This window comes from Amblyomma americanum, chromosome 10, assembly GCF_052857255.1.
Source record: "Amblyomma americanum isolate KBUSLIRL-KWMA chromosome 10, ASM5285725v1, whole genome shotgun sequence".
Lineage (NCBI taxonomy): Eukaryota > Metazoa > Arthropoda > Arachnida > Ixodida > Ixodidae > Amblyomma > Amblyomma americanum.
In genome coordinates, this window is record NC_135506.1 from 2,136,820 (window position 1) to 2,157,995 (window position 21,176).

At 47.9% G+C, this 21,176-nt stretch overlaps 1 protein-coding gene across 1 annotated transcript in view; it reads left to right on the top strand.

Annotated features, from left to right (window-relative positions):
* The window catches only part of LOC144107562 (transmembrane protein 209), a 59,858-nt gene that overhangs the window by 13,484 nt on the left and 25,198 nt on the right, over positions 1-21,176 (top strand). Inside the window, exons 7-11 of the mRNA XM_077640633.1 lie at positions 2,231-2,311; positions 11,148-11,296; positions 13,149-13,211; positions 18,712-18,808; positions 20,980-21,105. Of these exons, the coding sequence (XP_077496759.1) occupies positions 2,231-2,311; positions 11,148-11,296; positions 13,149-13,211; positions 18,712-18,808; positions 20,980-21,105 (516 nt within the window). The remainder of the gene's footprint in view (positions 1-2,230; positions 2,312-11,147; positions 11,297-13,148; positions 13,212-18,711; positions 18,809-20,979; positions 21,106-21,176) is intronic.

Below are 21,176 nucleotides of genomic sequence, written 5' to 3' on the forward strand. Positions count from 1 at the left end.
GTTTCTAGTGACCCGTGTTTGCTCTTTCTAGCGTAAAATGGTAGCACGTTCCGTAAACATGCCTATGTTAGTTTCGTCTGTCATGCGTGCAATTATCGGTTTTGTAGTAATATCGTGTGCATGTTAACACTAGTCCTTGTATAACATGTTGATATCATTTTATACATTTACTTCACCTCTTATTTTCGTAAATTTATGATAAAATGTGACTGTTTTTTTAGGTATACAGTAGCCGACCGATTTTTCGGACTCCAATAATTCGGACTTGCGCGATATTTCGGACTTCGCCGAGGAACCATCGCGCACCTCATAGGAATGTGTACGTTTTCACGGCAGTAATTCGTACTGTGGGGTCTAAAGTTCGAGTTTTCGGACCAAGATAGACTCAAACAATACTTTAGATATTGTTTTTCAACTGAAAGTTTGTTATTTCGACCTATTATAGACGCGGGGGCATCGCTGTCACAACCAACTCATTCTCCACAGCAGTGAAAGGCGCCATCTTGGATTTAAATGGGATCGGCGGGCAGCGGGCGCTGACGGAGTAAATCGGGTGGACTGGCTTGGATAGGCTTAACTGTTTGGTCTCCTTTGTTGCCATCCGAGATAATGGAACGCTTTCCGTTGCCATCGATGTGGCCTACAAAGAGCGCGCGGTCGCATTGAAAATGGTGTAGTGGTACAGCTGCAGCATCCGCCTTGGTTTGGATGACGCCACCTGCGGTGCGGGGCAGCAAACGCAGTGGGGGGGGAGTACATTTGGAGGCGCTGGCTTCCGCTTGCGTCTTCTCGTGAATTACCCGGTTACCTCTCGGTCTTCACGAGCGTCTTTGCCCCATGCAAATTGACTGTTCCTGCTTCGCGTGACGGGTGCATTCGTTCACGGCATGACTTGCAGCCGCGTCGCACTGTCTGGTATCGTGTTATGAGAGGGTGCGGAGATGACGAACACATGACTATGGCTCACTTACAGTTTAATATTATCGCTGGTAGGCAAAACATCGGGAGCGGTGATTTTAGGCAAATTTTGAAAGCCAGTTATTCGCAGAAAAGTTATTTGTTTGAAGTTCGTGGATTTTTTCGACCGTTCGATTATTCGGACCATTTTCTGGGTCCTGCTGAGTCCGAAAAATCGGTTGGCGACTGTAGCAATAGATGTCATGTATATAATTTTTTGTACTGCTGCCACTGTTGCCTGCCGCCAGCTCCCAGGCCCTGTCAAGCTGTTGCTACAGCTTTTTGCCTGGGAGACAGTCAACATTGTGAAATGTTGAAAATAAAGGTGAATTAAATTGAATTTGTTGGATATGGCACCTTCTCTGTGCAAAGTGTGCTTGTACAGTAAAAGCTCATTAATTTGTACTTCAAGGGACCGCAGAAATTTTCGAATTATCCGAAAGTTTGGATTATCGAAGGACCCCCCAAGAAAACTAACAAGAACCGCTTGCATCACGATAAATTTATTTGGTGAAAGACTTGACAATGGTTGCTTGCTTTTGAGATGAGAACAGTGCTACAAGGCCTATGTTTAGTGGTGAAGCTCCACCGCTACTCCATCGCACATCTCACGAACGGCAGAGTTGCGCATGCACAAACTGAGAATGGCAAGCGAGCAGTTTCGGTTCACTGGAAGAACGGAAGAGCCACACAGACTGGAAAAATTAGCAAGACGCGCCAACCAGCGCCCGAAACGGCGCACAGCTGGGCTTGGTTGGCTAGCTGATGCGGGTTGGCACAAATTTCGGAAAACAAAATTGAAACTATGACATGTAGCCGCTCTTGGAACTGGAACCGTCTGTCCTTTGTCCTGCCTGCCGCTGAGCTCAAGGCAGATGTGCATGGACGACTCTGCAGCATGGAATTAGGGCTGTTTGGGCGATCGCTTGCTGCACAAAATACACCTGTATGTACACGACCTCCCTTTGGGAGCCCGTTCCAACTGGTGTGAGACCTGTAGCGTCCGAATTAGCAAGCGTGCGACAGTGTTGGCTGGGACTGCACGGGAGTTCGAATTATCCAGATATTCGAATTAACGAGGTTCGAATTAAAGAGCTTTCACTGTGTGATGTAGTATAACATCACTGCACACTCATTCAGGTGCTTCCATTGTGACTTGCCCCTGAGCATTGATCTGCTGTGAATGTTGGTACCATTGGATTAAAGTGTAGGTTCTGCAAGGGACTTATAAAGTCTGCATTGCACATTTGTCAACCCATTCTTGTGTTTGCAGGCAAGTGGCACATTACGGATGAGCACAGCCTGAATGAGTACCTATCTGTACATGAGGAACCTGAGCGAAGCCTCTCCTTGGGTATGTAGCAATGGAGAAAGTATGGCTTATTTACCAGTGTGCTGAGCGCTATATGGTGGCCTTTTTAGAAAAGCAAACAAGGGATCTTAGTTGGCAGTTGTAGCAGGAGCAATGTGGGAGTTGTGTGTGTGCTGGGAGGTGATGTGTTATATCTGACTGTAGTGCACTTCAAGTTTGCTTTCTTCAGCTGCCTTTGAAATGGGGTTTTGTGCATGCGTATGGATTTGTGCACTTGAGGCAAAGAGGCAAAGCGGAAGTACCAGAATAGACTAAATTTTGAACTATTTTTACATCTGAATTCTGAAATAGCCTCTCTTGAAGGCAAAACTTGCTGTTGGTATTGCAGAATCAGGGTGGGTGCTCTTGTGCATTACATTGCATTCCAGTCTTTTTTTTTTCTCGTCCCCCCTCCGACGAGGGCTCATTTGAAGTTTAGCGCCTGTTCTGCTGTTGCTGACCCCACATGTATTTATACTTTGATTCCTTTTCTATGCAGCTAACACACTATAACATATCCTAAATAAGATGAGTTGAAAGTTTACACTTGACGTTGGCGTTGTCGTCTATAGCTGCGTCTGTTTTCACTTGGCAATGTGAACAGGGCAGTCTGAGTGAGTGTGAGAGAAGGAGAAATAACACCGAAAAGTTAATGACTGACTTAATGCTGTAATTTAATGACTGACTTAATGCTGTAATTTTTTGCTCGGTACTGCAGTGTGTGCTTGATCCACCTCATTCAAGCATCAATGATTATGCGTAGTGATTCAAGGGCGGATGCGGCTTGTATATCTTCAGAAAGATGACCAAGAAGACCAGAAATTCAGTTTTTCAAAAGTCAAAGTTGATGTTTATTCGAGCGACCTGTATTCTATGCTGACATGAAGTTTCATTGCTGAAACCTGCATGTAAGTATAAAAAAAAATAGCTTTGTCAACCTGTGGGGTGCATGCAATATACAGTCAACGACCGATTTTTCGGACCCTTTAGGGACCGCGAAAACGACCGAAAAATCGGGTAGTCCGGAAAATCAAATTTTTCCAAAAAAATCACGTACTTATTGCCAATATGCCAGAGGAAGGTGTCATTTGTATTACACACATTCTAAAGCAACTCATGAGTAAATTTTGCCGCGCGACACGTGCACAGATGACGGGCGGCGACTGCTTTCACGAGTTGGGCCTGGCTGTGCTACCCTCGTCATGTCGCTGATGAACGCACGGATTGGGACAAAGTGTAGATGGGAGAGCGTACACGCCGCTGCGGGAACTGCGCTGCGCCCGCAGTACGGTGGGCCCGGTACGAGAATGCGAGGATGGCGAAACAATAAGAACCGAGAAACAGCTGAAGCAAGCACTCCTTCGGCGTTGGCCTTCGTCATTAGGCCTAGCGACTAGGGCCAAAATCGGCATCGTATCCGGAGATATGCATTCTGCGGTGGCTTGCATATAATGAGAGGCGTCTTGCCTGTCATCGAATCATCGAAACGCTAGTTGTTTACGGTTTTACAATAGAAGAGTCAGCGTTACGGTGCATACACTGACCTCGTTTTGAAATGCACCACGATTTTCTCTCGTGCTCACCGTCTCTTTGAAGCGCGCTTCGCTTCTACCTCTTCCCGTATTCGGGACGGGAGACTCGGAACAGATGTGTTCTGCGAACTCTGACTAATGTTCAAGTTCTTGCAGCAAAACACATTCAAAAACAGTACGAATTAGAAACCATGCGGGTGCAATGTGCCGACTCGCGCAGAATTCCAGCAACGCAAGTTAAAAGGCTTCCTTTAAGGTTGAATTTCGTTTTGTTTGATCAAGTTTGCAACATCTCCTGCAGTTTGAATGAATGAGGTTCCACTGTAAACATTGCCGTATTTAGTCGCGTAATGAACCCACTCGCATAATGAACCTGCCCCCCTCATGTGCTGGCCAGAATTTTTAAAAAGTTTTTGTTTTTTTTGTTTTTTTTTTGTTTTCGCTGCTGTCCGCAGCACAGACTTTGGCAGCCTTTGCAGCGCACCAAGATGCTGCCCGCCGCCGACATCACCGCTCGTTTGTTTATCTTTTGAGGAGAGCTCCTGCAGAGGGGTTGGGGGCTTTTTGGGGGGGGGGGTTCGGCGAACTTGACAGAGCGCCAAGACGTTGTGCGCTCTAAGCTGAAGCTTAAACATTCACATTAGACACTGGTCATTGTCTTGCTTTTAACCTTGCAGTAAAAAACGCCTGCCTGACCTTCAGGGCCGGTGTTCAGCACGTTCATGTTATCGCGCCGCAGTTGGCTGGCGCCCCCGGCTATCACAAAATTGCCAGATCACGTCAAAGTGAACGATGCTAAACACTAGCAGCACTAACGCGTTTGACTGCATGCGTTTGTTGATGACTGGAGGGACGGACGGAGATATATGAAATCTCGACCCTTCCAAAAAGATCTGTTAGAAACTTTTTTTTCCCGCTTAATGAACCCTCCCCCCAAACTGATGTCAACATTTTCTGGAAAAAAAGTGGGTTCATTACGCGAGTAAAGAAGGTATATGGCGGCTTGGATATTGGTGGCGAGTGCGAACGAGGTCCGAAAAATCAAGCAGTCAGTTGCGGTGCGTCTGAAATTTCAGGCACTCTTATGCATTAGCTCTATGGACCATGTCACGGTGCCGCGAAAAAGTCAGAATAATCAAGCATGTCCTAAATATCAGGCGTCCGAATTTTCGGTCGTCGACTGTATCTTGAAAAGGTAGAAAAATGGGTGTTTTTTGAACCTTGGTATCTTTGCGATGCCGTGGCCGCTCGGTGCTTCCTTTTACTCAGCAGGAAGCTTCTTTCTTTTGCCTCCAAATCCGATGTCCCAGTTCAACTCCATATCCAGAAGCAATGATAGTAAAAGCAAAAATTTAAAGGTCTCGCCATGCGTCTGCCACACGTCAGCATTGGTCTCCTCCGTGGTTGTCCCTAGCAAGCGGCAGATTCTACAAGGCACCCTATAAAGCGGCATATGCTCTGTGATTGGTTGGCTTTGCTAGCTCAGTTGTCTGGGATTGTATTGTTTTGGCAACGTGCGGGTGTAGTCTAGCTGGCCGGCGGTTGACTCGTCATGGCACGCTTGCAAGACTTCCTTGCGAAGAGTTGTTGGGACGACGAGTAAATGACTGTTCCCCCCCCCGGATGGAAGTTCTTGTAAATTACGTCGTTGCGAAGAAAGAATGAAGAGAGGCTGCGTGCAAAAATGTTAGGCACAGCCATAGTTCGCATCTCTAAGAAATCAATAAGAGGCAGCAATTCCTGGTCCTCTCTCTGGTGTTGGGAAAGAGTTGCGTCATCTATGACCCCTAAAAAAGCAGTGGCTTCATCGGTCATGGTGGAGGGTTCGACCGCTGCTCGCGAAAGGCAGTCAGCATCCACATGCTTCTTTCCGGATTTGTAAATAACCGTCATGTCGAACTCTTGTAACCGATGGCTCCAACGCGCGAGCCTCCCTGAAGGGTCCTTTAACTTCGTCAGCCAACAGAGAGAGTGATGGTCGCTAACGACTTGAAAGGGGCGAGCATACAAGTAAGGGCGGAATTTCATAAACGCCCATACCACTGCAAGGCATTGTTTTTCTGTTGCCGGGTGGTTCACTTCTGCTTTGGACAGAGTCCTGCTGGCATAAGCAATCACTTTCTCCACACCATCCTGGCGCTGCACCAATATAGCACCTAAACCCACATTGCTCGCATCGGTATGAAGCAGGGTAGGGGCGTCGTCATCAAAGTGCGCCAGGACAGGTGGCGTCTGTACAGACGTCTCCGGAGCTCATTAAAAGCTTGGTGCTCTTCTTCACCCCAACGAAAGACAGCGTTGTCGCGTGTCAGTGAAGTTAATGGCCGTGTAATTCGTGAGAAGCCAGCATTAAATCGGCGGTAATAGGCGCAAAGCCCCAGAAAGCGCCACAACGTCTTTTTGTCCGTAGGTGTTGGGAACATTGCAACTGCGGCAAGCTTTTCGGGATCAGGCCGGACACCTTCTTGGCTAACGACGTGTCCTAAGAATTGCAGCTCCTTGCAACCAAAGTGGCACTTCTCGGGTTTTAGTGTGAGGCCTGCAGATCGCATGGCCTGAAAGACAGCTATCAAATGGCGTAGATGCTCCTCGAAGGTGGCCGAAAACACGATCACATCGTCAAGATACACCAGGCATGTTTGCCACTTGAGTCTTGAGAGCACAGTGTCCATCAGCCTCATAAATGTTGCTGGTGCCGGGTATAAACCGAATGGAAGAACCTTAAACTCATACAATCCGTCGGGAGTGACGAATGCTGTCTTCTCCCGATCCCTCTCATCTGCTTCGATTTGCCAATATCCACTTTTCAAATCCATTGAAGAGAAGTAATGCGCATTTCGTAGTCAATCAAAGGAATCATCGTGCGAGGGAGAGGGTACACGTGTTTTTTAATCACTTGATTGAGCTTGCGGTAGTAAATGCAAAATCGTAAGCTGCCGTCCTTTTTTTTAACAAGTACCACGGGGGAAGCCCAGGGACTCTGTGACGGCTGGATAACGTCGTCTCTAAGCATTTCAGTCACCTGGTGCTGAATGGCTTCGCGTTCTTTCGGAGCCACACGGTAAGGATTTTGTCGAATCGGGCGAATCGCGTCATTCATGATAATTCGATGTTTGGCCAAAGGCGTTTAGCCGATCCGCGATTTTGAAGCAAAACAGTCTCGAAAGTGATCTATGAAATCGAAAAGGCGTTCCCGTTCTGAAGACAAATTTGGGCTCACATCGACGATGGTTGCAGGCGCCTTGCTCACTGATCCTTCCTTTTGCAGCACGAAATAGTCTTGCGCACTTGGGAGGCTGTCGAAAAAGGCCTCAGTTGTGCCTTTCGGAATTTGCTGACGCTCGTTGCTGAAGTTTGTCAGCAGCACTTCGCTGTGCCCATTGGCCAAATTGACTAGCCCTCGAGCTATAGAAACACCTCAGCTGAGTATCAGGGTGATTGTCCGTTGGGCGACGCCATCGCCGGTATGCGCCATGTCGCCCTGCAGTTCAACAAGAGAGCATGATCGCGGAGGTAATGTCACCGTCTCATTGGTGACGCGTAAGGGCAACAGTGGTACTTCCACATAACCCAAAACTTCATGATTTTTAGTGAAGGCAACGACGTCTCGAAAGCTCATTACAGCCCCATGAAGGCACAGAAAGTCCATGCCCAAGATGAGGTCTTTGCAACAGTCAGAGAGAATAACGAAGCTGGCAACGAACACTTGAGTTTCCTATTCCTATCCGGGCAGTGCACTTCCTAGTTGGTGCCAGTAGCTGACCCCCAGCACTTCTTATTACTAGCCCAGTCCATTCGGTTTTTACTTTGCGCAGCGTGTCAGCCAGTTTTTGGCTAATTGAAAAATCCGCCTCGGTATCCACCAGAATGTGTACCTCCAGCTCATCAATGCAAATGGCGAGGTCAGCGCTAACAACGTCGTCTAGGTTGCTCGTCTCTTTCGGTATTTGCGGTGGAAGTGTGCTAAGGTCGGCGCTGCGAGTTTCGTCGTCGGGGCTGCTCATCTGGTGAGTTATTTTCGGCGGTAATGTAGGCGGTATTTTCGGTGGTAGTGCGGCAGTGTCGATGTGAACAGCGGCATCAGAATCACAGGTTGCGGTCGGTAGATGCGGTGGTAGTGAGGGCTTTGAAACTTTTCGACTGGTTGCAACCTCACCTCGCAATGTTGCGGCTGTTAGTCTCCCCGGTGAGGGCTCAGGGTCCGCCGTCCGCTAACGTCAACATCGCTTCGACGCGTTGGCGAAGAACAACGCTGTGGAGATGGGGGAGCGGCGGTGGAAGCCCGGTGAGTCGGCTTCCCTGCTGAGCGGTGGGTCCTCGATTTGGGCACGGCCAGCGTCGAAATGGAGGCGAGCAGAACCAGGCGGAAAGGCCTACCCCTGTTGGCGGTAGCGGCAGTACCGATACACATGGCCAGGTTGTCTGCAGAAGAAGCAGAGTGGTCGGCTGTCATGAGAGCGCCACAGGTCAGTTCGGCGCGGTTGAGAGTGGCCGGGAGGTGCCCACTGAGGCTCCTGGAAGAATCGCGTTTGCTGACGGCTCGGTGAGCTTGGTGGGGCGTGATCTGGCAGCGGGCGACGAAGGAGTTCCGCATAGCTCGCGGGTTGTGGCTCGTAGTAAGGTGCAGTAATGACGGCCGTGTTGCTGTCGGGTTGTGGCACGTGGTATGGTTCACAAATGGCTACCGCGTTGTCAACTGGGTGAGACTCGTTGTATGGTGCAGACAGTGACAGGCCGTACCGGAGCTCTTTTCTAACAACTGCTGTGACGGCCTCGGGTGACTGAACGCTCCTAGAAGTACTTCGCTGCAGCTTCTCAAGGACAATTTCTCAAATGAGTTCTCGAAGAGACGTCCTATCGGTTGCGGTGAGCGCCGCCGCAGTCGTCGGAACACCATTGAAAGGTCGGTCGTACTGGTGGCACCGTTCTTAGAGGGCTCGCTCTATAAGTGTAGCGTTCTTGTCGAACTCACTGACGGTTTGAGGTGGGTTGCGCACCAAGTCGGCAAACACCTGCTCCTTTACACCACGCATGAGATGCCGTAGCTTCATTTGCTCATTAAAACGGATGCTTGGGTGAGTTGGTAAGTTTGCTCACTCATGTCTGGATCGGCATGGCGAAAAAGGCGAGCCATGTCTTCCGCAAACAGCTACGCTTTCATTCGGCTTCTGGACGTGCACTTCAAGCAGACGCAGAGCATTCTCTCTTCGATCAGTACTGGCAAAAGTGTCCACCAGCTTGCGGCGGAAGTCATTCCATGTGGACAAGCTGGCCTCGTGGTTTCCAAACCAAGTTCTAGCTTTATCCTGAAGGGTAAAATAAACGCTGCAAAGCTTCTGGTCCGCACTCTACTGGTTGAACTTGGCCACTCGTTCAAACTGGTCGAGCCAGTCTTCCACATCTTCAAACGCGTTGCCACGGAAGCACTCTGGCACCTTGGGGTTGTGAAGAGTCACCGGCGTAGGGGTGGAAGGTGCCATGGCTTGGGAGACCTGGCGAACTTTGACGTTTGAAGTGTCGCCCGGTAGATGGTTGTACTCCGTGCCAAGGCCTAGACGGCAACGGCTAGCACGATGGACAGGCGTGTCGATGTCTGGGACCCGCTGTGGACTGCTGGAAGGAGTCCTGTGCATACCCAGCACCTCCACCACTGTCACGACTCTGTAGAACCCCGAGGAGAGCTTACAGATAAAACGGTTTACTGGTCAACCAGCAAGAGTCCCCGTGCATTTCAGCTTCTTCTTCTTCCAGCCTCGCGCTTATAGATCCATTCGTCATCTTTGGCGTCTTCTTGCATGTGGCAATATGCAGCCATGTTTTAGTGCGCCGTTGCTAGCACGCAACAGCCAATTATAACCAGCTGGAAAGGACGCCAGGTGCAGAATCAAAGGATGCCGAGGACAACCATGGTGCCTTCAGAAGTGTAGTCATGCCGCCTAACAACCAACTTTCGCCGCTTATTGCGAACGAGGGTGGTGCTCTCATCAAAATTACATACATTAGGGCAATGGCAATGTGTTTCAGATGCACGAACAACTGTGGCCACACTCCACTCAGTTATAGCAAACAAGGAGGCATCATTAACTCTCCCTTCCTGCAAGCGCAGAGACTGCAGAGTGTCTCTCAGCCCCTTTGACACCACCCCGGAAAGAGTGTGGTGTGGGTGCTGGTTAGGCAAAGCTTCTACAGCAGAAGGATAAGTGTTGTGGGCGCGAGACAGGGCCAGCGTCGTGAGCAATGCTACTGTGCCTGGTCGGGGATCAATCAACAGCAGCATTTTAAGAAGTTTGAGTAGCTTGCTGGCTTTGTTGGTCACGTGGTATGCATTGCCTGCTGAGTCGGCCCTGCACCATTTTAGCTGCTGCAAAGCTCATGCTGTGTTACATTCATCGCTGCATGAGCTCAGGAACAACAGGTGGTGTTGTGGAAAAACCATGTGCTCAGACACATGGGGATTGTGGCAGTGCGTCGTGGATGCACAGCTGGGCAGGTATCACCATGGGATGACTATGTTGGTGTGGACGACTACATCACAGTGTCGTGCTCTAATGAAAGCATTGTACGCAAAGTAGAGGTGCCCACAAACGTTTTCAGAACACCTAAATCATGAAAAGCTTAATTTCCTTGCCGCGTGAAGGCGCCGCCTGGCATTGAGGGTCGCATTGCGCTGGTCGTGAAGGGAAGTGCAAAGCACACCCTTCAGTACATGGCTACACATTTATACTGCCAAGAAATTAAGCTTTGTTGTGATTTTCATGTTTCGGTAACTTTTGTGCACATCTGTATGAGCACTGATCAACTGGCAGGAATCTGTTTAAAGAGGGCTGCCTGCAACCAGCTGGCATGAATGCTCTTGCCGCATTTAATTATATATTAGGGCCCTAAAGCAGCAAGAGTCTCGATTAGGAGAACATGACCGCTCTTGAGAGTTTGTGAAGTGCCAGGATCTGGTCTGCTTTGAAGAAGTAGACGCACATATCCCACCTTTTTAGCACATTCGCTGCATCGTGGGTCACTGGCGGGTCACGTTGTGTATCCCTGCTGTGCAGCTAAGGGCTTTCAAAGAGCCTGCGAAAAACGCACGTGCCAGGTTGCTATTGCCATCTGTTGTAGGTTCGACTAAGTCTATCTCTCCGGAGGTGCACTGACTGGTGACGCCACAACCAACGATCAACAATTTCTCTTTTATCATCATCAGACAACATTTGATCGTATAAGCTAATTTGTTCTTTTCACAATTCTTCTAAATTAGTGAAGTGTTGAAGAAAACTTAAAGGCCTCTTCTTTGCTGTCTTGTGCTGTGCCAGTATCGCAGAGTAGCAGCCTGCTGAATTCCTCGGTGCGGCTGGATGCTGACTCGGTGATCCCTCAATTGAGCCACTACCAGAAGGCCACCAGGTCTCCGCAAACAATGCACGATGACCCCGACTCCTCGACCACCTTCACTGGAGACAGTGTCAGTGGTGCATTTTTTTTTTTTTTTGCATTAGCTGCTCTTAGCTCTTCTCCTGGTATTATTGTGTTGTTGGCATTCACAAGCTATAGCTTGCACCATTGTGTAAAGAGGGCGCTCAAAACAGTGCCCCACAAAGCGCCTCTTGTGAGAGTAGCACCAACTGCTCCCCTCCTTTTACACCTTCGGCGCGCCTTGATTGTGGCACGCCTGCTATAGCAGACAATGGCTGACGCGCTATGGTACGAAATATATGGGAAACTTTGTTCGAACCTTGCGGAGCGGCTTTTCAGGTGTGATTCTGCTTGTCATTTACTAGCCCTGAGAATGCCGCTTTGGGATTGCACAAAAAAAGTGACAAAAGAGCCATTTCTTTTTTATTACTAAAGTGCCTCCATATTGAGAGCATATGTCAAATGCAAGCAGTGCCTTCGAAGTGGACAGGGAATGTTGCAAAATTAGCTTAGCTTCAAGCCTTGAGTGTTCGAAAAAGGGTATAATAGGTACCTTTAAGCGACAGTAATAGAGACAGAAGTAATTTGTTGTGCATGTGAAAGGTTCCGATGGTCTTATGTCACCAGTGCTCTGTAACAGGGCTCCTTCTGCACTGGGTCATGTTGCTGATGTGTGAAGCTGATGTGCAGGGATTGCAACGTGCATGAGTGACAGGTGTTTTTCACAAGCATGGACAGTATCGAGAAGTTGTGGAACAATGCACTGGTAGTCTCCTTAGTGCATAGAATTAGCTTTTTTTGGATATAGTGTAAGAGGTTATAATGTGGCAGCAAGCAAAAGCAGGCTGATAAAACCAGAGAGAAAAAAAATAGAAGAAAATCTTGTCCTTGTCTGGGGCCAGTTGTCCTTTATAGCCTTTCACTTTTAATCTCTCGCAGATGCATGCGAATGTGCGACAAAGTTGGATGATGAGAACTATTAGCCTTGTATAACTGTGGTCGAGATGTGCTAAATTCGGGCAAAGCTTGACACACAGCCCAAATAAAGTCGCTTTAATGTCGCAAGCAAGCCATAGGTGCGAGCATTCTACGGCGAGACAGGGCTTTGATGAAACAAGGTATGCACTCTTGAAAAAGTCTTTGCTAAAATGCCTGCATAGTCTGCTTGTGTATGCAAACACTGCAGGTTCGAAAATGCCACCGCCAAGTATAAGCCAGGTTTGGTGGAAGTCAATGGAAAACAGTGCCAGTTCACTAAGGCGTGCCGTGCCGTTGCTACCGTGTTGAGGTCAGCTCACTCAATCCTATGTAGGCAAAGTTTTCGTCTTGCCGCATTGCACTTTCCAGATGGTATAAAAAAAAGTATCTTTCCCTCACCTCTCCAGTTACTACAATCAAAGGCGCAGCAGCGCGGCATTGCAACCAAGTTCTAGTGGCTTCTGTCGCTAAACACTCAATCTGTCCACTGCAATCTGCTTGCACTTGGAGCATTCAAGTTGCACAGGCACGAAAACTGCGGTGGGTGTGTGTGGAGAGAAAAAAGACAAACAAAAGAGTGTGGGAAATGCTACCTCCCATTGGTAAAAGTAAAAACTTGCACTCCCACATTACAGGAGTCGGTGAATTTTTAATTTAATTTTTAATAATAAAAATGTTCATTTCAAGACCTGGGTCTTCCTTTAAAAGTAGTTCACTGTTATCAGATCACAGGTGACAGCAAACCCTTTCAGGCCTCTGGATTTCTAGTTGTCAGGTTTGCTGTCCTCTGCCAGTGGTGATATCTTTTGCATATGTGGACACTGATTTGAAGCTTGTTGCCACCGCAGTTTTCTTTTGTGATCTTTTACCATTGTGTGCAACAAGTTTTGATGCATTGCTCTCTTCCGTTGTGCTTGTTGCAGGTCTGGAAGAAGTGGTCCATTGACGAGAAGAAGCTGGAGCGATGGGTCGAAAACCTGCGCAAGGTTTGTGACAGCTCAAATCATACTCATTGCCTTCCACAAGTTGCTGACTAAGTTTAGGAGATAAAGAGAAGAAAGGAAGGGGCAGCGCACCTCACTTCACCGAAGGACGCTGGCAGAAGTCCTCTGTGCCATGCTACGATCCCTAGAAATACTTGCTAGCCTGCCGTTTCCACGCACTTCTCTGTGGAGAGTGTTGTCTGTGCTCCTAATGCATGTTACGGTCGTGGCTGCCGGTTGCCGGTTTCCTATGTCTGTTCTCTTGCTTGTCGTGATGGGAACACTTAAAACCGTGTTTGTTGTGCATAGTTTCTTCAAGTTGCTTGTCAGTCAAGCAAACATTCATAGTCCCCTTCACAGCTCGCCCAGCAGGAAAAATCCTGCTCATCCTCCCACAAAAAAACGCCAACTGCTGCGCATCGTCTTCTCCTATGGTATAGACCAACACCGATCTGTGACGTAAGCAAGATGCGGTGGCGTTGCTGTTGCCAGTTGGAACCACGGGGGGAAAACTTGGGGGTGAAAAGTTGGCTTAGTGCCCACAGGAATACATGGAAGCAAAAGTTCTCAAAGCATTTTGCTGATTTCACCGTGTACCTATGGTGTCGTCCTTTCGTGAAGAACACCCAAGTTCATTCTAGAATAGATTCTGAAAAATATGAAACGTTGTTTCATTGGCAATGTATTTTTTTAACACCTATGCATGGGAATGACTCCTGGCTAGGGGTACGAAACGGGAGCGCGGCCCATAGAAAAACGCGCAAGCTAAACTTTCAGAAATATTTTTCTTCATGGAGGTGGCTGTTTGTTAACAGTTGGCAAGGGCTTTGAAGAAGAGTGTGACAAAGTATGCTATGTCATTTCGAAGCAACCTTTGTAAAATGCCATGATAAATGTGTTACAGGTAAATCTAGATATAACGAAGTTGAGCAAAGTCTGGGATTTTTCGTTACATCCAGGTTTTCGTTATATGCAGTTTTTGCAAGAAGACCCGAAAGGACAGTGCAGAATGAAAACCAAAATAAAATAAATGTAGGTGAAATCACCTTGAAAATGTTTACAGAAAACTCAATTACTCGAAGTCATAAACATAGAGAAATGTTCCACGATTGCGCTGGTAGCGCCACTGCTGCAGCAGCCGCCGCCACCTCTGCCGCGGCGGCCGTGGCCCACACAACGCGCTACGAGAGGGGTAGGGAGAGTGGGAGAGGTGGGGGCACCGGTCCAACTAAAGGAGAGCACACGTGGTCGCACAGCTGCCACAGACCGGCTGCCGCAGAGGCACATGCTTCTTCCCGCACATCCTCTCTCTCGGTCTGCCCGCCGCCGTTGCCCCAGAAAACGGACTCTTTACCTTGAGTCGCTGGCGCTCTCCGCCGTCCCCGCTCCCAACACGCAACAGCTATCTGCGCCGGAATTACGCGAGCAACGTACCGCGCAACGGCGATGGGTGCATACTGCTCGTGCCTTTTCGTTTTTGTTATGCCCTATCATTTTTCGCTGCTTCCGAGCATGAACTGTTGTAGTGCCATGTGGTATAGTGTTCCAAAAGCGAAAGCAATAGAGATGTGCCGGCGGCGCTGGAGCACGGCGCATTGAGTCATCTGCGGTCGCTCGTTGCGATCGTTGGCATTCCTAATGTCAGTTCGTGCTTTATCGTCATAAAACTTTTCTCCCAAATTTCGTAATTCAGCAGCAAGGCGGAAATTTGGGCGAGTTGGTAAGTGTTCATTTTCGCTCTCAGCGCAACACGAACGGGACACAAGACGAATTCAGCACAACCTAACAGATAGTTGGCTTAGCGAGTTTGTTATATCAAGGTCAACCGCCACTCCACGTTCGTTACATGGAGGACTCAAATAAACGCGCTTTAATGGGGGCGGCATTGGGGAATTAAAAACTTCATTACATCGAGGAATTCCTGATATGGAGGATCGTTGCATCCGGGTTTAACTGTATTGAAGCCGGACTACCCCAAAAGGCGCTCTATCCGCTGGGTGTTCCCCCAATCATGCAAGCATTTCTTGCAGCCCAATATGCTGCTGTGTACGCTGCATTTGCCCATGGGCGCATTCCGAAACGAAAATGTATTAGTCTCTGGACTACTCGTTCATATCTGCGCCATCGCCCTCGCTAGGGCTGTTGTCGTGATCGCTGCTCCGGTCCCACAGCACGTCGTTCTAACGTCGTCGTGCAGCGAAATCCCGCACTTCGCGAACAGCCACATCAGACATCCCTGCAGCTGGCACACCTGTATCACCCATTGCGAACGTCGAACTTGCGGCCCGGTGCGCAGCTGTTCGTTGCTTCGGCGTAAAGAATGGCAGCCATCTTGAATGTAGCTGTGAACGAGCGCCGGTCGCTCGCCGCACCTGGAGCACAAATGACAACTGACGAAGCACTACATTAAAAACTTGTGAAACGCGGCTGGCAGAAGTCATATGCGTCAGAGCCAAAAAGAAACTACGCGTGAATGGCGTCGGCTCTTCCGTTGGCTGTTGACACTCCCCGGCACTGCTGCTGTTCCGAGTGGGTGTGCTGCCTCTATTGGAACAGCGGCCCTTCCATCAACTATCAACGCTCCCTTGAGCGTGGAGCGCGCATTTGAAAGTAAAAAGAAAACATGTTGGACGCGATTGCGTTATTGGGCCGTCGCTGTTTATCAGCAACCGCAGTCAGCAGCCACGTGTGGGAGGCCACTTTGCTGCTTATCGATAGCCGCCATCGGCCGCTGCCTGCGTGCGCGGGGAGGGGATGCCAGTTTTGCGCATTGACATAGCAGCTGCTCAAGGCCAGTACCAAGAGCGATGCAGCGGAGCCGCGCAGCAAAAATGCAACCACACTGTAGCATGCCCGATATCTCATTTGTCTCGCCTTTACTTATAGTGCAATGTTTTCGTTTCAATTGTAAGTCGACCCCCCCCCCCCCCCACACACACACACACACACACACACACACACACACACACTTCGGATTTTCAAATTTTGAAAAATAGGTCGACTTACAATCGTGTAAATGTGGTAGTTCAAACTGGATAGCCTAGACAGCATTACCTGCAAATGCTGTTCTCAAACGTCATGGGAATCGCACGAAAGTGAACCACGCACTGCAGCAGACGGCGCCGCAGATGACACACCAGCCGACTCTGGCTCCGGCGTCCGCCAGTGCCACCTATGTGTGTAATCACGGTGTTAGTTGTCTGCTGATGTGCACAGTTTGTTTGCCATGCTGTTTAAGGACTGTGTTCAATGTAAACCTATCTATCTGGGGTGTCTGAGTTGAGTGGCAGTACTTACGAGGGAAGGTAGCCCACGAGGCAGCTTGTTGGACTACGCAAGAAGCTTGCACAATTCGGCGAAACACCCAGCAAATAGAGCGCCTTTTGTGGGATGTCTGGCTTCACAAAACACATTTATCATGGCACTTTACAAAGGTTGCTTTGAAATGACTTAGCATACTTTGTCACTCTTCTTCAAAGCACTCGCTAACTGTTCACAAACAGCGGCCTCCATGAGTACTCTGTGAAACGGCAAAAATATTTCTGAAAGCTTTGCTTACATGTGTTTCTATGGGCCGTGCTCCTGTTCTGTATCCGTAGCCGGAAGTCATTCCAATGTGTAGGTGTTTTAAATATACATCGCCTTTGAAATGATGTTTCATACTTTCAGAACCTGTTCTAGGGTGACTTTTGTTCACAAAGGGATGACATCGTAGGTGCACTCCGATATTTCCCATTGAAATTGACATTCCCTTCCCATTTTCAAAGCTGAATTTTGAAACTAAAACTGAAGCCCATGGTAGAGAGAGGTTGGTCAGATGGTTCTTGATAATCACAAAGTGAACAAGGCAAGGAAAACCTCAGTGTGCTTGCCAATGTTTCGATGAGTGGACTTGTCTTCGTCTGGGCTAAGCATTCATCATTGGTGGGGTTTAAATAGGGTCAATCCTACGAGGAGGAAAGTCCGGTGAGGGAGACGGGGGTGTGAAGCGGGAATGGGGTTAAGATTTATCGCCTTTAGGGCCGCACGATCACACCGTTCTGGAGGACGTCCTCATTGCATTTGGGTGATAGGCAGGTGTAACGAAAATTGAAGGGATAGTAAGAAAGCATACCAGAAGTAATTTGTTATATTTACGAATATACACAATAATCACACACACATGGCATGCACACCTAGAAGATAAAATGAAAAGAACTGCTCGCGTATATGCAACTTGTAGTTCCATGCTGCATGATATAATGCAGTTGTCTTTGTTAGAATGTTTAGGTGGTTCATTTCAAATGAAGAAAAATGAAGAAAAAACTGCCACCTTTTGCAATGTTTCAAAGCTCTGTATTCATGTGCAGCATTTCTCTCAAGAAAAAACGGAGGCTGGCAAAAGCGCACAGTAAAAACAACCGAACTAGCCCAGCCGCGTGGCTGCCTGCATGCGCACCATACTGACCGCACTCCAACTGCGTGCAGCGCCACCACAGTATGCATTACGGAGGAGACCCCGCACTGGGCGCGAGACAGCAGACTAGGAAGTATTTCCAGGGGTCATAACCACGCAAGCAGGTATCATTGAGATTTGCAGGAAAACAGGATTGTCTTGCTCCCGCTATGCAATGCAACCACCATATTGTTGCGCACTATGGTTGCCTGCATAGGCACATTGCGCAATTTATGCTACCTGAAAAGTTCTTTAGGAGACCTCATGTATGACACAAAAACTGCTCTCCAGTACATGTCTGGAATTCATCTGTGTTTGTTTGTGGTGTAAAAAATGCATTGTCACATAAGCTATCCAGCTCACATTAACAAAAGTATGGACAGTAGGATGTTCTTATTGGATGTTCTGTAGGTTGTAATTTGGCTGTGCCGCCAAGTTTAGTTTTTACAGTGGAAGTTGTTATAGCTTTAGTTTAACCACATAGCCCTGCATTCTAACATGGAATCCACATTGTCAGTGGTAAGTTAATTTAATTTACCTTAATTATTATAAGTTTATAAATTACATCCTGCCAACTGTGGCAGGTGGTGGCCACCTGGCATGGTGGGCAGATGGCAATGGCAAAGTGAAGGGAGAAATCCCCTCTCCATTTTAGGGCAGCGGAGGGAGATGGAATATGCAAGAGGGAAGACGGAGAGAGGGTGGAAGGCAAAGGGTGGCCTAGTGGCTTGGGTGGTTATGGTGAGAGTGGAGGTATGCACAACCGGTAGGTGGCTGCCAGGAAAGAACCCAGAGGGAGGCTACCTGGAAGGAGGAGATTATGACTAGGGCGGAGGAATGTCAACCCGAGGGTGGTTTCTCGGAAGAATGCAGGGCTGTGTGGCTAAGCCAAAACTATAACAGCTTTTGTGATTCATGCGCTAAGCCAGTAAGCCTAGCTCTGCAAATTAGTAGTTAGTTTTTTTCTTTTGGGGGGTGGTGTTAGCCAAGAATCTGTCTTCCATTGTCTTGCTGGCTCCACCATTGACCAGAAAAAATTGCTTAAATAATGTTTTGCATCGGGCACAGTGGATCAGCAAGACAATTGTGACAAATGTGGCCACTGAGATCGACAAAATCAACACCACACTTCAGAAGTTGGGCTCCTCGGATTTGCGCATTGGCGGTGAGTGTTACTGACTTGCCTTTCCTTCCATTTTTATCGGGCTGTATCGCAGTGTCAGCAAAACGTGCGTAGCTTAAATGAGTTAGAGAGTTGCGCTTGTCTTCAAGGCTGGGCTCTGAATGGATGGTTGATGTTTGGTTTTTAAGTTGTTCTTCAAACCATCATCATGCTATAGACTGCTTCCTAGGGGCAAAATTGTAAATGAACAAATGAACAGAAAAATAATGTGCATGTGCTGTATCCGTAACGTTCTAAATCTCAACATGTATGCTGCTCAAGTGTTACATCAGCTTACTCTAATGTAATTAATGGGATGCCAAAGTGAATTCGAAATAGAATGTCTATAATATGAACACTGTTGATATGAATTTCGGGGTGTACGAATTTTTTAAATTCTCCGTTCGCAGCGCATTGTGTGCAGTGTGCAAAATTTGGATGTTCCGAACGCACTCTTGAGTGTTCTGCAACCGCACCTTCGAGCACTACTAGTTCTTCCCGTGCAGTGCCGAAGCCATGATCGCCAGTTGCGTGGTGCAATGACTGGTGGCACATGGACTGTACATTGCTGACATAACGATCTCCACTCTCGCAGTACACGATGCGAGAAGTGAGTGGTGTGGCGCACGACCTTCGATAAATCACGGCAGCCATAAAAAGTTCTGCATGAATGTATTCCCTGTGTTTGTTCATACGGATCTTGTTTGTTGTGGGTGGTGAGAATTTTAGATGATGTGAAAATTGTTCGTTACACCGTGAGATTTGTGTCATCAAGATTCTAGTGTATGTCTTGTGTATAGCTAGGTGTAAGGACACATTCTGAATGTTCTCGGGAACTTTTATTTGAGAAAAAAAAAAGTTCAGCAGCAGTGAATGCCCCTCATGACTTTATTAATACTCATGTATACACTGTATGTGACAGTGATACCGAGTGTGTCATTTCGGTCTGTTGGCTTAGCCCATACTGTTGCCAAGTCATCATCAGCAAATGAAACATATGGCCCCTGTTATACCATTAGTACCACCCGATAGCATCCTGTTAGATTTCTTGCATTAGCATAATGGATGGTTGCGTTGAGAGTCTGAGAGTAAAGGTCATACTCTGTCAGGATCCAATATCCACTTTTATTCATTTGGCATGACGTCGGCATGACGGCAGCATCAGACGAAAGCAGCAAGCGGCTAATCACAGAAATTGCAATGTAGTAGGTCCCCACATCGACGTCGGTGAATTGTTAGTTTTACATGAACATCATCGTCGCCACACACACAGGCTCACTGTTGGCTGCAATATAAAGCACGATAATAAGGCCTAGTCTCTTCCAACAAATGCTTTAAAGCTGGCGAAAATAACGAAGCGCCGACCAAAAGGTGTTGTCAAGATGGAAGGACGTTCCGACTTCCACACGGAAGTCTTGTTCACTGATGGAAAAATTTCGCACACAAAGCTTAAGTACGTTGTGCTTATCGTCGCAGGCATCTAGCGTACGAGGGCGGTAGATTACCGATGTTACGGTTGAGCGTCTGATCTGTTGTCTGGATAAACAAAGACTCCAGATATTGGCGTGACATCCAGTTTTTGGCTGTGGCTACGTCAGTGCTCAACAGTGACCAATGGCAGGGAACCTTATGGATCTGAAACGGAAAATCAATAATGGATCCGTATAGAATACGTCCCCAGGTAGCCTACTTAAACCACGTGCCTCTTGAAAGAAATGAGGTCTACTGGCTCAACTTCCCAGGCCGTCCACCAGATGTAGAAGAAGGGATTTTTGGGCCACACCACCGGATGTTACTGGACTTTCTTCGAGAGTACATAATTTTTGTAAATTATACTTTATGCCAGCAGGCACACTGTTGCAATAAAAAAAGTTTCTCACAGCTGTTGAGCAGCATTTGAGATAAACCTTGTTTTTTCTTTCTGTAATGTCCTGACTTTCATTGTTTTCGGAGTAGATTCTGTGCGTGTGCACAGAATCTTTATCTCAGTCTTTTATCTCAGTAACCGTTGTGAGATGGCATGCAAGACAAAGGAGCAGTGTGTGATCATCACTCGGAACTGAGTTAATGGAGTGTTCATGCTCAAATCCGGTGCAAAATCAATTGTGGCAGAGACTGTGAGGGCACTCTTCTTCCCTAACCCACATGTTTTTTTATGCTCTCAACACTGGTAGAGGCAAACCCATCGACATTGCAGCAGGTGGCGGTGACCAAAGGGCAGCACGTCCCCACTCTGGCTTCCCTGCTTCCCTACTTGGACCTGAACAGCAACCACGAGTACCTGGTTCAGAGGATAAAGGGTGGGTCTTTGCCTTCCATGTTTTCTTAAACAGGCTTGTCAGTGCCACAAAAGAGAACGAAAATTGAAAAC